This window comes from Phodopus roborovskii, unplaced genomic scaffold (assembly GCF_943737965.1).
Source record: "Phodopus roborovskii unplaced genomic scaffold, PHOROB, whole genome shotgun sequence".
Classification (NCBI taxonomy): Eukaryota; Metazoa; Chordata; class Mammalia; order Rodentia; family Cricetidae; genus Phodopus; species Phodopus roborovskii.
Window position 1 is genome coordinate 3,297,195 of NW_026125575.1, and position 18,025 is coordinate 3,315,219.

Below are 18,025 nucleotides of genomic sequence, written 5' to 3' on the forward strand. Positions count from 1 at the left end.
AGAGGAGGGAGAAGGAACTGTGATTGAAATACAAAAAAATTAATTAAAATAATAAAAATGTATATATTAAGAAATGAAGCAATTGAGAAAAATAAAAGGAAAACACAGGAACAGAAGTTTTGGTGGAGAGGTTTGACGGGGAATTAGAGGTGGTGTCATTCCAAGCTGTGTTTCCTGTGATCCTGGTATTCCCAACTCTCTTATTCCAAACTCACTGAAGGAAGTCAGAGGCAATGTTGTCAATATTGTAGTAAGGAAATGGATTGGTATTCACCCTCCCTACTTATAAAATCTAGGTTCAATCCCCACATGCAAATGCATCCTCTGGTTCTATGTTAAATCCCCTCCTGAGCTGTGGGAGCTCACATCTCTCTCACAGGAGGCTGACCGCTGAGAAATCGGGGTGTAGCCTAGAAGATGAGACTCCTGGGTCTTCTGTACCTGGTGACTGCCCTTCCTGGTGAGTGTGACCATTTCACACATGTGTCCATGAGGGGTTATTATACCATGTGATTGACTGAACTGACTCATCTTGTCTGCAGGTGTCCTGTCCCAGATCCAGCTTCAGGAGTCAGGACCTGGCCTGGTGAAGCCCTCACAATCGCTGTCCCTCACTTGCTCTGTCACTGGTGACTCCATCACCAGTGCTTATTACTACTGGACCTGGATCAGGCAGTTCCCAGGGAAGAAGCTGGAGTGGATGTGGTACATAAATTATGGTGGTGGCACCAGCTACAACCCATCCCTCCAGAGCCTCATCTCCATCACCAGGGATACATCCAAGAACCAGTTCTTCCTGAAGCTGAACTCTGTGACCTCTGAGGACACAGCCACATATTACTGTGCAAGAGACACAGTGAGGGGTCTTCAGCAAGAGCCCAGACACAAACCTCCCTGAAGAGGAGCTCTGTGACAGCAGGGGGCACTCAGCACTAACCAAGTCTGGGAACTCAAAGATTTCAGAGCTAGGAAAGAAAAACACCTGGTTTCCTCTGACTTTGCTTCCTGCTCCCTAAGCACAGAGAAGACAGGAGGTCTTTTCTGTCTCTGATGCTGAAATGCTGTGTTTATGTAGGGTCACATTTATTTGTTTCTCACTGTGTCCATCCAGACAGGGTACACATGATTATTTCATGTCCTTTTGATTGTGAATCTAGCCCATAGCAGCTGAGCCATGTCTCTGGTCTTGAGAAAATTTTTAATGAAAGCATCTTTTTGTATGTCAGCTGACCTTGGCATTGCAGTAGTTGTCCCATTGAAAAATTAATTCTATGTTTGATTTTCCATTCCTTCCAACCTCACATGCATCTACATGTTATAACACTTCCAAGAGTTTGGATATGAAGCAGTTGCTGCGATGCTTAGGAATTTACCACTGACTGAATGGAATGCACACATCATTGCAAGGCAGGCATTTCCTGAGGTCAACTGCTCAAGGCTGAGGTATGAAGACTCTGCTTTGAGGTTGTTACTGACTAGCAATGTTGGATATATTTGTACAAACAGTACTTGCATTTGCAATGTAATAAAAAACATTACATTAATCAAAATCCTCATGTGTATACTTTGATAGTTACTATTTTTTTCAATTTCTCAAGAGCCTGGTACCAAACTCTGGACTGCTAGAGACGCAGTTTGTAAGTGGTCTTCAAGCCCAGAATCAGTATAAGTAGTTTTTCCCTTGCTAGCCTGATCTCACAGCTGTGCCAGCCCCAAATAATATGCAGAGACACTATATTAGATATAATGCTGTTGGTCTGTTACTAGTGTTTCTTATTAGCTAGGTCTGTCTTAAATATTATCCAATTTCTACTAATCTAATTTTTTCCACGTGGTCTTATCTTACCTGAGAGAGGGTCTGGTGTTCTACTCTCTCCATCCTCCATCTTGGATCTCCTCCCTACTACTTCCTCTCTCCTTCTAGTCTCCTTGTCCTGCCTATCTTGCTTTCCTATTGGCCAACAATCTTTTATTCATTAACCAATAAGAGAAACATATTTAGAGAATGACATCTCCCATCATAGGGATATTTCCAAAAGCCATGTTTTGTTAAATCTGAACTATCTGCCATGTCTTACTGTGTCAGAGACATGGTAGGAAACTTAAGTGTGAACTCAGACGCAAACCTCCCTGCACAGGTGCTTGGAAACAACACAGGACCTTAGGAACTGCTGAGACAACTCAGAAATGCTAGATGACACTCAGAAGGTTGACAGTTCTGAACGGATACCATGTGCTTCCTCCTAAACAAGTGTATGTGTCTTTACATTTTAGAATATGTGGTTTCCTCTTCCTGTTCAAATAATCTTTTAGGAGCCCTTGTCCATGTCATATTCTTTGACAATTAATACCTGTTTCCATTCTACTAAACAAATCAATATTTCAACATGCAGGATCTAAGGTAATAATTTGCTACTTGGTCTCAGATGGAATAAAAACTAAAATAAAACTTTCCTTGATATTTCATATTGTCTCTAATTTATGCCTTGGTGATGATAGGGTAGTGGAAATCATAAGGAAATGTGCATGGTCTGAAAACCTTTCTATGTATTTCCCATCATGGGAAGTAAATCAAGATCTTTTTTGAATCCATGTTATTACCTCACATAGATGAGAAAGCAGGATGTCTACTGTTTCCAGATTCCAATGTGTTAATGCTCCAACGAGGTACATGTAAATCACAATTTACACAATCATACTGGAAATTTGTATCTTGTAAAGATTACTTTGCAACCCAGTGTCCCATGTAGTGAGTCTTTTGAGGGTGTTTTTAATGTATGATCTTTTGGAAATGTCTGGGTGACCATTGTGCATATGCCGGGTGATATCATCTAAGGTCTCTGTTATATAACCCTTCCATTTACAACAGAGTTTTTGTCTCAGTTTTCTGCTGTTTTGCTGCTGTCTATTGTTCACATTGCCTGTGTGCTCACTGCTATGAACTCTGGTGCAGCTGCAGGTAGGAAAGCTGGATTGTTTACCTGAGAGTTAAAGAGGGATCAACCAGAGAAGTGACTGTTGGTGTAGGTTCAGGGTTAGAGATTACAGGTTTCAGGAATCTGGAAAAGTAACATAGAATCTATCTTTTCTCAGGTCTGAGTCTTCCCTTGAAACTATTATAGTGACCTCAGCTCTGTGTCAAGAAGTTTGGTGAACAAACAGACTATAGAATTTGGGATTACTGATATCAAGACAAACACTAATCACTAAACATCACGGGCTGAAGGTGAAAACCAAGGGATCCACCATCTGTTTCCACCAGGGTGAGGTCAGCCCACACAGCTGGTAGTGACACATGATGCCCACACTGAACCCACTGTTTAGCCACACACTAGAGACCAGGAGCCTGTGGATTAACTTCTCTATATCTCCCGGGCTACTCAAGAAAGACACACATGCATGAGCGTTATTTAATGAATGTGAAGTGACCTGTTTCTGCTCTACATATCAGGCTGGCCTTGAACTCACAGAGATCTGCCTTACTCTTCCTCCCAAGTACTGAGACTAATGGTCTGTACCCCTACTGCCCAACCGTATCATTGCTTTTCAATACTGGGTATCACACACAAATCAATTTGCAAGAATCTTCATTAATCTACATTCATGAAATAAATTACTTCAATTTAATATCAGGATTCAACATTCATAGTCTTTGCTATTCTTTTAAAGTTATCAAAATTTTATTATAGTGACCTCTTTCGGATCACAATGACGTAAGATTGATCACAATAACATAATAATAATCATAATGATAATAAGTAATTCTTTCCTTTCCTTATAATAAAGTTTTGTCTTTATCATTTTATCTAGGCAATTATATAGTAAATGATTCAACAATGATTGCACACTCTCTTCTTTGAGAGGAGTCTCCCTATGCTTGCATCCTGGTGAGCAGAGCATGTCCTATCCTGTGTGTAATAACTGTGTTGGGGTAGGCGATGTGTATTGTGAGATGTATAGTATGAGATGTATACTCTGGGATGTATATTGTGAGATGTGTGGCCACACTTTACTGCAACTGTGCTATACCCCTTAAGCCAAGGACACAATCATTTTATGAAAATATTACAGGACCTTTGCCTTCATGGGGGCATTCTATTGACCTCTACTTGATTTCGGCTAAAGATTCTTTCTAGCACACTCCACAATGCCCAGGACAGTTTCCTAGTCCCAAACCAGAAATGCTGAGTTACAAGAAAGTGGCTATAAAGCGTTAAATGAATCTCCTAGTTAATCATTCATGCCGATGAGACCTTCTGGGTGTAGATTTGGCATTTCTAGGAAAAATAATCACACAGCAAATTCCCATTTTTTGTGGCTCTTATAAACTTTGCATATCCCTTCCACATTAATCCCCAAGACTTCTGAGTTACCCAGAATTACAATCATGATCTACTTCACTCCACTACTGCTGATCTGATTAGCTCTCCACTCACAGGTGCATAACTCTCTCCTTCAGTAAACTAGGTGCTCACTCTTACAGCCAGGCTGCACTGTGAAGGGTATGAACATGTATGAACATGAAGCTTCACAGGACTGTGTCCATGTAGTGTGTTTTCTGTGTGCTACATGATATCAGAAAATTTACAGGTATATGCCACACCAAATATAGCAGATTCTGTGTGACACATTCCACAGACTGAGGCGATGACTTCAAAAGGAGGAGTTCTCTGGAACCGGTTCTGGAACTCTTGGCTGGAGAAAAGTATTGAGCTGTAGTTCTCATTGCGATCTCTGCACTTCTGTTCTTTTCTCACAATAACAAAATATTCCTAAAAGCCTATGCTGATGTTTTAAACAAAAGATACAAATGGGAAACTGACCCCTGAGATGTGGTCACTGACCATGAACTGGTCTCTAGGAAAACCAACACTTTTTAAATCATTCACATCATTCACATAAGTACAAATAGTATTGACGAAAATTTCCCAACAATAAAACTTAATTTGGCTGTACATGTGTAATTGAGAGTAGGTTTAAACTTTTGGTAAAGAAAGACTTTTGATAAGATAAAGTCAAAATAGTTCAATATTTCAAAGACTCACAAGAGCTAGGCAACAAATGCTAAATAATAGCTGACCATAAAAAAATATTAACTTGATCTTAGAAAATGGGCAGTTAGTTGTTGTTAGCCTTGAATGCTTTTCTGATTTATTGTTAGCCTTGAATAAGTTTTATGTTACTCTGCCTAACCCCGATGATGTCATTTGTTGTATCTGGAGTTGCTTCAGTGAACAATATCTCTGAGAAGCTAATATTTATCCTGGATAAAAAGCCTTGTTTGAAAGGTACAAAATACACTCAGATTCAAACTGCCTTTGTGTTTCTGTTTGTCACTGCCAAATCCTTACCCACCTAGTCTTCGAAATCCCATGTCCTAGGAACCCCCATACCAAGTTTGTGTGGTCCATGGCAGGTACACTCTTATCTCTTGAAGACTATTTGTTCTGCTCTGGGCTCCTTAGTTGCCTATAATCCTTTGTCTAGAGCTAAGACTTGCTAACTGCAGTTCAGTTCAGATGTGACCCACCTGGCTTTTTAGCCAATTCAGTTCATTACTCCATCACCTCAGCATTGTCCATTGTTGAAATTTCTTTAAACCGATCCCTTCAGATGTTGAAAGCTATGAGTAAGTGTGGGTAACTATGATTCCAACACTAGGGGGCAGTCAGATTTGTAATTGGAGCTAGTTAAAGAACCTTATGTTCAAGACAGTTTATAAGGAAGTAGGTGAAAGACACCCAAGTACTACCACTAGCCTCTATATGAGTGTAAACACACAAGCATACTGATGTGTTTACACAACTATACACAGCCACTGATTTTTAAAAGAGCACACAGACAGGGACAGAGAGAGACAGAGAGACAGAGAGAGAGAGAACGAAAGGGAAAAGTACTAAGTGGCCTTGAAGAAACAGTGTCAAGTTCCAAAACAAAAGAGTTAGTATGCATTTGGACCATCAGTTTGCATCATTGTTGTGATTCCTAAAATAACAAAGTTTCTGGTTCCTACAAGAAGTTTTACACAGTCATTGCCTTACAATCTATGACACTCTACTCCAGAAACAATCAATGGTTGAATGACTGAACATTTGTGCTATTTCCATAAAATGCCATGTTGTATTCTTAACATGCACCATGCACATAGTGACTTCTATGGTATAGTGTAGTTGAATTCAAGGAGATTAAAAACGAAAAGGATTATCTCATACATCATATTTTCATACCCCGAGACTCATCAGGGGGTGCCAAATCACCATGATTTCAATCATATACTTCAGCAAGTGCACAGAAGTCCAGAGATCATTTCCTGTGAGCCCTGGCTTCCTCTCCCATCCAGTTATGCAAGAAGAAACTGGAGGAACTTGAAGCTGGCAGTTGTTGACTTCCTTTGACAATACATTTGGGATTCCAGAGCATGGAGTGTGCAGTACAAGTGTCTGGTTTATGAGCACTGCACTCTGGTCCTTAACTCTTTTGTTTCCTGTCACACACCCAATGGTTTTGTTTTACACCATCTTATAATTGCCTGTCGTTAATCCATAGTATCAGCCCAGACCACCATTCCCATACAAACAATACTGCTTTCCTTTAAGTCAGATGTGAGTCATCCCTAGTATCTCTCCCAGGTCAGCTGCCTGTTCATAGCTCTGCTTCTGATAGCTCCAGACACCATATGTATCTAACAGTCAATGTACTGTTGCTCTTTGTATCTCATTTCAGCCACCAAAGGTAGGAAGTAGGTAGATTCAGATTCCTGTAATGTCCAGCAGTCTTGGTAAGTTTGGATTAGAACATAGCAACAATGAGTCTAAAATGAGCAAGGGCTTGTCTTGAGATTTCAAATTATTCTGAACATATGGTCTATGCTACAATTTCTTCACATTAATTGTCTGTTACAACACTTCAAGAATTGAATCCATGTTTCATATTTTAGTGTGAGATTTTTCATTTAAGTTGACTCATTATTAACCTCTTCTGTTTTTACATACTTATAATTCTAATTATGTGTGCTTGTCCTTGTGTGGACACACACATGAACAAGATTGTAGTGCCCAACTAGGCCAAAGAGGTTGACTTCTCATGGGTACAGAAATATAGGTGGTTATGAGCTACTCTATGGACTACCTAGAATTCAAATTCATGTCCTTTGGAAATCCTTACATTTGTATAACTGCTGATTCATCTCATCAGATATCTAAACTCTTCTAATAAGTCTCCTTCTCTGATTTCACTATAAAGTTTTTAAATTTTCTTTTAGTGGTATTCCATTTCCTTTCTGAAAATAAGTTTCAGAAGGAAAAAATAATTTTGTAATGTATTTTATACTAGAACCAGTGGTACTTCATGGTTTACTCCATTTCTACCCACAATCAGCTTTATTCATTTGGATGACCACCCCTCCCCCCAAAACCATTTTCTATCCACTGCCTAGGGGGTAGAGACTTTCAGGAAGGATCAACAATATCTCTCTTATCATTTGTGGTAGGGCCTTGGCCCTCCCCCGTGTCTTTAGGCTATGGGTGTATCCCTCCATGGGGAATTTGCTCCCAAAGTCTGTTTGTGCACCAGGGATACATCCTGGTTCCACTGTCAGAGTTCCCATTACTGCCCAGGCCTTCTAACTTAGACCAACGTTCAGAGGGTTTGAGTCGGTACAATGGTGGTTTCTTAGCTATCATTCTGGTGGTCCATGAGCTCTGCCTTGTTCTGGTCAGCTGTTTCTGTGGGTTTCTCCAGCATGGTCTTGATTCCATTACTCATCACTCTTTCCTCTCTACAACTAGATTCCAAGAGTGGCCTCAAGGTGGCCCCTGTGGATAGGTGGGTCCCATGTGCCCAGAGTAGACCCAGGAAGTTCCCTGGAGGCAGAGGGCTCAAGGTGAGCATTGGTCCGAGCAGGATGAAAAATCTGGTTTTGATCTGTTTCTTCACTGTACAAATTATTTTGTGTGGCTTTATTTTTTTTAGATTAAACAAAATTATCTTTGGAAAAAGATATGCTGGACTATTCATATTTATTCATCTGATTATTAAATATTCTTTCTGATGAAGCCTAGAAAACTTGCTATGTGTATTACAGATTGTTAATCCAGGGAAGTGCCCCAAGCCCTTGGAGAAGTTCAGGAAATCAAGACTATATCACAGACATTATGGAGTTGAGTCAAGCTAGTAAGTAGTTCTCTATCATAACTTCTCCATCTTCTCCTACCTTCAGGTTCCTGCACTGCTGGTATTGCTGTTCTGACTTCTTTTGAAGATAAATTTTGATATGACATTATAAGCTGAATAAATCCTTTACTCTCCAACTTTTTTATTGTCATGATATTTCTTCACATAAACAGTCATCACAACTAACTAGGCTTCTTTTCTTTGAGCTTGTTAGAGCCATTGAAGTTGTTTCATTTAACTAGTTAGTGATTCCATCAAGACACAATATAGCCCATCATATTTCTGACAAGGATGTTGTTGTCTTGAGATTTCACATTGTTGATAAAAGCATTGATGATCCCTTTTCTGGCAATGAAACTGTTGTCTCACTTTGTGGGACATAGTCTCCAAACTTCCTGTTGTAATCCTATACCCTACCATGAGAATTGAATTCCCAGCGAGCATAATTGATACCTGGAGTCACATGAAACATCATTAGACTTGACTTAAGGTAAAAATATTAAGATGACAAGAAATGAGAGAAGGATTCATATGGTGGAAAAATCCAGATATTAGTTGCACAGTACAAGAGGAGCTTTCATGTATGCAGAGGTCTGAATATGAAGGGTCTACCCAGGGTCTCCTCAGGGTCTTCATTGTTAGCCTTTGCATTTTGTCTGCCACGGATCTGCTACTGTAGTATTGTCACATGTCTACCGAGGGAGGGCTCTGAGCCAGGACAGTGTGTGAAAAATGAATGAGGTCATTGAGGAAGATGGCATGGGATGCAGAGGGCCCATCTGGTTCTCTCAGTGTGTGCTTCTTCTACATTATTAATGTGGACTATGTATAACAAAAACATGGCATGGTATCAACTTTTAGGAAAGATGGAAACCCATCTCACTCGTGGGAGAAAGGAAGAAAATCAGACTGTTGACTTACTACTCAGAAAGCTAGAACTTAGGAACCAAAGTGTGAGAACAAATTTGGCACCGACCTGAACCATATATATACATACAGTAGCAGTGGATTGTATGGGAGGGGGAGGTTGAGCTAGGAAGTGGAGGTATGGAGAGATGTGTTTCCTGTGATGGCTGAAGTATTCATGTTCTCTTCTTCCAGACTCAGACCACAGAAAGCAAAGTCTGTGATGACCACAATATAATAATCAAAGGGTGTCAGTATCCACCCTCAACATTTGTAAGGAGAGGGCTGGCTTCCCACATGCAAATTCATCTTCTAACTCTAAGTTAAATCCCCTCATGAGCTTTGAAAGCTCAAATCTTTCCCACAGGAGGCTGACCTCTGAGAAAAAGTGGTGTAGCCTAGAAGATGAGACTGTTGGGTCTTCTGTACCTGGCGACATCCTTTCCTGGTGAGTGTGGTGACCATTTCATCCATGTGTCCATGAGTGTGTGTGACAACTTGTGATTGACAGAATTGACTCTTCTCGTTTGAAGAAATTCTGTCCCAGATCCAGCTTCAGGAGTCAGGACCTAGTCTGGTGAAGACCTCACAGTCAATCTTCCTCACCTGCTCTGTTACTGGTTACTCCATCACCAGTGGTTACTACTGGATCTGGATCAGGCAGTCCCCAGGGAAGAAGCTGGAGTGGATGGGTTACATTACCCACAGTGGAGAAGCTGCCTACAACCCATCCATAAGGAGCCCCATCTCCATCACGAGAGAAACATCCAAGAACCAGTTCTTCCTGCAGCTGAACTCTGTGACCACTGAGGACACAGCCACTTATTACTGTGCAGGAGACACACAGTGAGTTGACTTCAGCATGAATCTAGACATAAACCTCCCTTCAGAGAAGCTCTGTTCCTGTAGGGGGCGCTCAGCCCCTACCAAGCCCAGGATCTCAATCTCAGAGCAGGGAAAGAATTTGAAGCTTCACTGACTGAGGCAATGGATTGGTTTATCAGGAACTGGAAAGTACACAAAACACCAGGACCCAAGGGTTCTAACTTGCAAACCTCTGACTTGTGCCTTTCAAAACATATAGACCAGATCAACTCCAAGATTCCCTGCAAAACATGATGGTCTAACAAGAACAAATGTTTACTTTTCCTAAAAGCAGTGATTTAGTATGTTGTAATTCTTTGTAGTGATTCTGTTATACCAGTGGGTCAGTGCTAGAACTAGATCCCTCTGCCCCAAGGGAAGACCATGGCATTGTGAGGAATATAAATAATAACAAAGACACAACTTAAAATCAATCTCAGACACATGTACAGTATCTCCAGAAAAAAACAAGAGCTATTTTCCCTACAGCTGTATTACGTTTGCAAGGAGGATGCAGGCATATGTTACTGCTCGTGAGAGACAGTTAAAGTTCAATATAATGACCATGAAGGCCATGAAGAACCCCTTTGAGAGATTTCCTGGTTTTGAATTGGCGATGATGGTTTCTGTGTGGCACCTGTAGACAGACGATGAGATTGTCTTCAGTAGTAAAAGTGATGATTATTCGGTAGAGGCATTCTTTTTTTTTTCTGTTTTAAAAGTTTTACTTTTTAATTTCATTTTACATTCTAATCATTGTTCTCCCTCCCACACACTCTTGAATCACAGCTCTGGATGAAGGAAACGTGTGGGTATAGAGAAGCTAATGATCAGTTTGTGGTATGATATATGATTTCATACTTGGCTGGTAAACATCCCAATCTCTAGTTTGGGAGTTATAAATCCTATCTTGCTTCCTATAAGAGTAGATTTATGACCATGACTTCTGTATAATACTTAACCTTCATGGATGATGGAAGGTCAGCCTGGATTCTTGCTTAGAAATAATTCCTAGTCTCCCTTTTTCTGTTACTTCACAGTGCTATAGGGTGTTTGTCAGTGTTTCCAAAGGACATCAGAAAATGAGTTATGCAGACTCAGGATGGTCCCTACAATAAATATACCTTGACCAAGGCTATGTCAGTGACCTCCTCCATGACATGCTTCTTTAATGAAAAAATCACAAAAACAAGCTCTGTCAACACATTATTCTGAATTTGGCAACATTGAGGGCTGCTTCTCAGATAACATTTGGCACAGAGCATTTGGAGTCCAAACTGGGAATGTAAGAGACCATTTCACATTATCAGGAGACCTGCATGCTCAATGCCCTGTTTCCTGAAGCTGGATTGTTTTTTGTAACAAGTTCTAGATTGACATTGACTGACATTGAATGGACATCAGTATAAGGTGCAAAATGCTCCCCTACATACATATATACACAACAATACATTGTTTTTTGTTGTTGTTAGAAGCAAGAAAGCCAAATTAGGACTTCTGGTGATTCCTGGCCCTGTTATGACTTTGACATATCTGTATCCAAAATTTTCTGCCTTTGTGTGATGGGAGATGTCATTCTGTATAAATGTTTCTCTTATTGGTTAATGAATAAAACACTGTTGGCAAATAGGAAGGCAAGATAGATGGGACTAGGAGACCAGGAGGATTCTGGGAGATGTAGCAGAGGAGCTTCAAGATGTAGGGACTTGAGAAGAAGGTTCAGACCCTCTCTCTGGTAAGATAAAACCAAGTGGAGATGCTCAGATTGATAGAAATGGGTTAGTATTTAAGACAGAGTTAGCCAATAAAAAACGCTAGTAACAGGCCAACAAAGATTATAACTAATACAGCGTCTCTGTGTGTTATTTGGGGCTGATGTGGCTCTGTGACCAAGATGGCGGGAAAAACTACTCATAATATTTGTGTATTTTTGTTTTGTTTAGTTTTTAATCAGGAGAAAACACATACATCATGGCTGTACAAAGGCTGAATGTCAGAAACAGGAATATAACTGCCATTGGTAGCATGGCTTCAATCTGACTATTTTAATTAAAACAATAATAAAATAGAAAATGAAAAAAGAAAACAAACCAAAGTGTAACATAAAAAATAAAATACCCTGAGACTGATGTTAGGGTTTAAGCTTCAAGATGAAGATCAGAGTAGCAAAGAATCCATCCTATAGCTTGTATCTCTAGCTATGCTGTGACCAAAGGGGTGATATGGACTGCTGTAAAATTCACTGCTCCTCAGATTCACTCAGACTGCTATGCTCTCCTCAATATGGCTTGAGAAAAATCCTCAGACTGAATTCCCTTACTATAAATAACTCTCAAACCCTGGATTAAAGGCAAGAGTTCTGATTTACATTCCTGTTGCCCAGGGTTGTCTTGTACTCAGAACTGTGTCTACCTCTAAATCCTGAGTCCTGGGATTAAAGGTTTGGGCCACCACAGTCTAGTTTCAATAGTTAACTAGCGATGCTGGCTTTACAAACTCATCTCCAGTGGCTTTATTAGATCATAAATAATATATCAGCACAACAGTGGACAGTGGAATTCTTAGGATTAAACTGATCTATTTATTTTAACTCAGATCAAACACCAATAGATTGTATAAGCAAGACCCTGTGAGGAGATATCCCGCTTGTTTCCCATCTGAGAGTTGATTGAACTGTCTTGACAGCACATTTATTTTTCTCTGGGAATTTATTTTCACGGTTTGACATTATCCTTCCTTATCCTCTGGGCCTGCCCAAGTAAAGGTGGACAGAATTTCCTTTCCTCCAAGTTCAGTGCCCTCTCACTCTTGTCTGTGCAAAATAATGTGTCAACACTCTCATGAAATCTCTTATTCAAATACAAGCCACAGAGTCAGGATAGAAAGGAAAGACTCATTTCATTATTTGTGAGTTTTGGGGAACCATCAACACACCGACTAAGAGTGGTATAAATGTTGGGTTATTGTCAGATGTAAACTTGCTGGACCCATGCAAGGTTCATAGGTCTCACTTTATAGGGACAGAGAGGACTTCTCGAGCATAGATAAAGCTTCCATTTCCACGGAACTCCATCTAGTGGCTGCTCTGATAACTCACCATCACACATGATTCCTCAGACAACTTTGCTGAACTGTACATAATTACCGAAAGAGAATAAATCTGTCTACAAACATTTCAGAGTAATCCCTACAAGGGGCGGGGAGAATCATCAATTCGAGACCATTTTATGTCGAAGTTAACACAGAAGGACACAGTCCAATAGAGTTTTTATGATCACGACATTGATAAACATATTTGTCATGAGGCAGCGTTAAGGGAAACCAAAATAAATGAGTTAAGCAGAACCTGGGGAGTAAGTGCAGATGGTCCACCAAGGGTGTTTCCTGACTCTACTCAGAGTTTATTCCTCTCAGTTAAGCACATACAAGACCCAAGAGGCCATCTTCTATGGCAGTTACAACACTCGTCTACATGAATACAAGATCAGTTAGTTCATAGAATCTATGATACCCTCCTGGGAATGCTACAATAACAGAAATGACCTATTTCAAATACTCTCTCAGTGACCAAGAAGACAGTTTATCTCATAGTGGACTAAATGTTTCTATTGGGAAACTAGGACCTGAGTGGGTTGACAGCAGATGGGGATCTAGAGTACAAAGGAGAAGTGTACATGTGGTCCCATCCTTAACCTAGAAGCTACCCCAAATCATTTTTCAAATGAGAAATGAGATTCTCTAAGGGAGTCTAACCAAGGAACCAAAAACTCCTAAGCACAGGCTGAGGTCATCAGCAGACGTCCCGTGGAATCCATTCAAATGCATTTGAGAGGTTCCCTGTCTCATGATAGCTCATGGCTTATTGCCATTTTATACATTCATTTATTTATCTCTTATTTTATCCTATATTTCCTTTTCCTATATAGTACAGCTTCTGATCTTGTGTTTGTATGGGATTCCTGTGTGGGAAAATCAGGAGGTCTCTACATCCACACCTGTTTCTTGTGCCTTTTCCTTGTCTCCTTGTAGTCAGTTTTTTTGTTTGTTTTCTCCTGTTCCAATGTGTTAGGTTTCTTTGAACTCATTTTAATTTAATTATTTTATTCACTAGAAGCATGTTTGTTTTCCAAAGACAGCAAGGTGTTATATACAGATGGGGAGGACTTGGGAGTTGAGGATGGATGAGGAGGTTCGGTATGAAGCTGTTTCTATCAGTGTTTGCTTCCTCTACATCCCACAGTCTCAACGGAACTAGAAGGAGGTGCTGACCCTGTGCTACAACAATCTGACATGTGCTAACTCTGGGAATGTTGGTATCCAATCTCGTGGGTGGAAAAGGGAACTTGAGCAGTGTAGGCTTGGTAATCAGAAACCAGGAACTCAGGGACCCAACTGTTAAAAGAAGGTTAGCAATGAACTGCTGCCTTAAAAATATAGGAGTGGCAACTATGTTAATAGTAACAGTATTTGTAAAAGCCAGTATTTGGAAACATCCAACTTGCCCTTCAACCGAAGAATGGATAAAGAACTTGTAGTATTTTTACACTTGCAGTACTACTCAGTGATAAGAAATTAAGGCATCCCAAAATTTGCAGACAAATGCACAGAACTAGAACAAAACCATCCTGAGTTAGGCAATTCAGGCCCAGAAAGACAGATATAGTATGTACTCATTCAAAAATGGATACCAGACACAAAGCAGTAGATACACAGCCTACAATCCCAGCCACATAGAAGCTATGACCCTCTTCCAGAAGCAGATGGGAGAAGATGCAGAAATCCATAACCAACCAATGGTCAAAGCTCCCGGAGTACAATCAAAGGGAGGGAAGTGCAATAATATGGACAAAGGAGTTAAGACCACAATGGGGAAGCCCACAAAATCAGGTGACCTGAGCTAATGAGCCATCACTGAATCCTGTCAAATAAATAGGGAACCACACTCCCTTAATATAGGAGACAATTGTGCAGCTGAAACAATTTCTGAGGTCACTGGCAGCGGCCAAGATGTAACCTCAATGCACAAATTGACTTAGTGGAGCCCATTCCTCAGCTTCAGTGATACCTTCCTCAGACTAGACTCCGAGGAGGGGTTGGTGGGGAGGTACCTTGGTGCTGCTTCAACATGATGATGGGACTGACATCGTGGATTCCTACACTCTCCAAGGAGCAGATGGGAATGGAAGGGGGAAGGTTGGAGGAGCATGTGGAGAGGAGGGAGGAGGAAATTGGATTGGAATACAAAAATTAAATTAATTAAACTAATAAAAATGTATAAAATATTAAGAAATAAACGAATAGAGTATATATATATATATATATGTATGAGCAGAAGTTTTTGTGGGGAGGTTGGACTAAGAATAGGGGGTGGTGTCTTGCCAATATGCAATGTGTGTTTCCTGTGATCCCTGAAGTCCCCAACACTCTTATTCCAGACTCACACTGGAGGAAGTCACAGGCAATGATGTCAATATTGTAGTAAGGAAATGGAATGGTATTCACCCTCCCTACTTATAAAATATAGGCTCACTCCTCACATGCAAATTCATCTTCTGGCTCTAAGTTAAATCCCCTCCTGAGCTGTGGCAGCTCACATCTCTCTCACAGGTGGCTGACCTCTGAGAAATCGGGGTGTAGCCTAGAAGATGAGACTGTTCAGACTTCTGTACCTGGTGACTGCCCTTCCTGGTGAGTGTGACCATTTCACACATGCGTCCATGAAGGAATGTGACAGCATGTGATTGACTGAACTGACTCTACTTGTCTGCAGGTGTCCTGTCCCAGATCCAGCTTCAGGAGTCAGGACCTGGCCTGGTGAAGCCCTCACAATCGCTGTCCCTCACTTGCTCTGTCACTGGTTACTCCATCTCCAATGATTACTGGAACTGGATCAGGCAGTTCCCAGGGAAGAAGCTGGAGTGGATGGGGTACATAAGTTATGGTGGTGGCACCAGCTACAACCCATCCCTCCAGAGCCGCATCTCCATCACCAGGGATACATCCAAGAACCAGTTCTTCCTGCAGCTGAACTCTGTGACCTCTGAGGACACAGCCACATATTACTGTGCAAGAGACACAGTGAGGGGACTTCAGCAAGAGCCCAGACACAAACCTCCCTGAAGAGGAGCTCTGTGACAGCAGGGGGCACTCAGCACTAACCAAGCCTGGGAACTCAAAGATTTCAGAGCTAGGAAAGAAAAACACTTGGTTTCCTCTGACTTTGCTTCCTGCTCCCTAAGCACATAGAAGACAGGAGGTCTTTTCTGTCTCTGATGCTGAAATGCTGTGTTTATGTAGGGTCACATTTATTTGTTTCTCACTGTGTCCATCCAGACAGGGTACACAGGAATATTTCATGTCCTTTTGATTGTGAATCTAGTGCATAGCAGCTGAGCCTTTTGTTGGGTCTTGGGAATTTTTTTAATGGAACCTTGGCATTGCGGTAGTTCTCATATTAAAAATTTATTTCTATGTTTGATTTTCAGTTCTTTCCAACCTCACATACATCTTCATGTCATAGCACTTCCCAGAGTGTTGATATGAAGCAGTTTCTGCCATGCCTAAGGAATGTACCACTGACTGAAAGGGATCCACCCATCACTGCAAGGCATAGATTTCCTGAGGTCAGCTGTTAATGGCTGAGTTAGGAAGACTCTGCTGTGAGTTTGTTACTGACTACCAATTTTGAGATATATTTGTACAAACAGTACTTACATTTGCATTGTAATAAAATCATCACATTAAACAAATCCTCATGTGTTTACTTTGATAGTTACTATTTTTTCAATTTGTCAAGAGCCTGGTGCCAAACTCTGGACTGCTAGAGACACAGTTTGTAAGTGTTCTTTAAGTCCACCATCAGTATACGTAGGGATATCTCCAAAGCCAAATCTTGTTAAATCTGAACCATCTGTCATGTCTTACTGTGTCAGAGACATGGTAGGAGACTTAAATGTGAACTCAGACGCAAAACTCCCTGCACAGGTGCTTGGAAACAACACAGGCCATTAGGAACTGCTGATACAACTCAGAAATGCTAGATGACACTCAGAAGGTTGACAGTTCTGAACGGATACCATGTGCTTCCTCCTAAACAAGTGTATGTCTCTTTACATTTTAGAATATGTGGTTTCCTCCTTCTGCTCAGATAATCTTCTAGGAATCCTTGGCCATGTCATATCCTATGACAATTAATACCTGTTTCCATTCAACTAAGCAAATCAATATTTCCCCATGGAGCATCTATGGTATGCATTTGCTATTTGTTCTCAGATAGTATAAAAACTAAAATAAAACTTACATTGATATTCCATATTGTCTCTAATTTATGACTTTGTGATGATAGGGTAGTGTAACTCACAGGGAAATGTACATAATATGAAAACCTTTCTATGTATTTCCCATCATGGGGAGAAGAGTAAAGATCTTTCTTAAATCCATGTTAATACCCCACATAGATGGGAAAGCAGGATGTCTACTGTTTCCAGCTTCCAATGTGTTAATGCTCTAATGAGGTACATGTAAATCACAATTTACACAATCATACTGGAAATTTGTATCTTGTAAAGATTACTTTGCAACCCAGTGTCCCACATAACGATTCTTTTGGGGTTGTTTCTTATGCTCCATCTTGTGGAAATGTCAGGGTGACCATTGTGCATATGCCAGGTGATGTCATCTAAGGTCTCAGTTATATAACACTTCCATTGGCAACAGAATTCATTGTCTCAGTTTTCTGCTGTTTTGCTGCTGTCTATTGTTCACATTGCCTGTGTGCTCACTGCTATGAACTCTGGTATAGCAAGTAGGAAAGCTGGATTGTTTACCTGAGCGTTAAAGAGGGATCAACCAGAGAAGTGACTGTTGGTGTAGGTTCAGGGTTAGAGATTACAGGTTTCAGGAATCTGGAAAAGTAACATAGAATCTATCTTTTCTCAGGTCTGAGTCTTCCCTTGAAACTATTATAGTGACCTCAGCTCTGTGTCAAGAAGTTTGGTGAACAAACAGACTATAGAATTTGGGATTACTGATATCATGACAAACACTAATCACTAAACATCACGGGCTGAAGGTGAAAACCAAG

The 18,025-nt window shown here is 40.6% G+C and overlaps 3 gene segments (V, D, J or C); all 3 read left to right on the forward strand.

The window, feature by feature from the left end:
* The first annotated feature begins 400 nt into the window (after positions 1–400).
* Positions 401–898, forward strand: LOC127216970 (Ig heavy chain V region 3-6-like). The segment is given in 2 exon segments: positions 401–460; positions 543–898. Coding segments are annotated over 2 exon segments (399 nt in total).
* An 8,581-nt stretch (positions 899–9,479) lies between these two features.
* On the forward strand, positions 9,480–9,928 carry LOC127216971 (Ig heavy chain V region 3-6-like). The segment is given in 2 exon segments: positions 9,480–9,526; positions 9,612–9,928. Coding segments are annotated over 2 exon segments (360 nt in total).
* Positions 9,929–15,571: 5,643 nt separating this feature from the next.
* Positions 15,572–16,062, forward strand: LOC127216972 (Ig heavy chain V region 3-6-like). The segment is given in 2 exon segments: positions 15,572–15,630; positions 15,713–16,062. Coding segments are annotated over 2 exon segments (393 nt in total).
* The last annotated feature ends 1,963 nt before the right edge of the window (positions 16,063–18,025 follow it).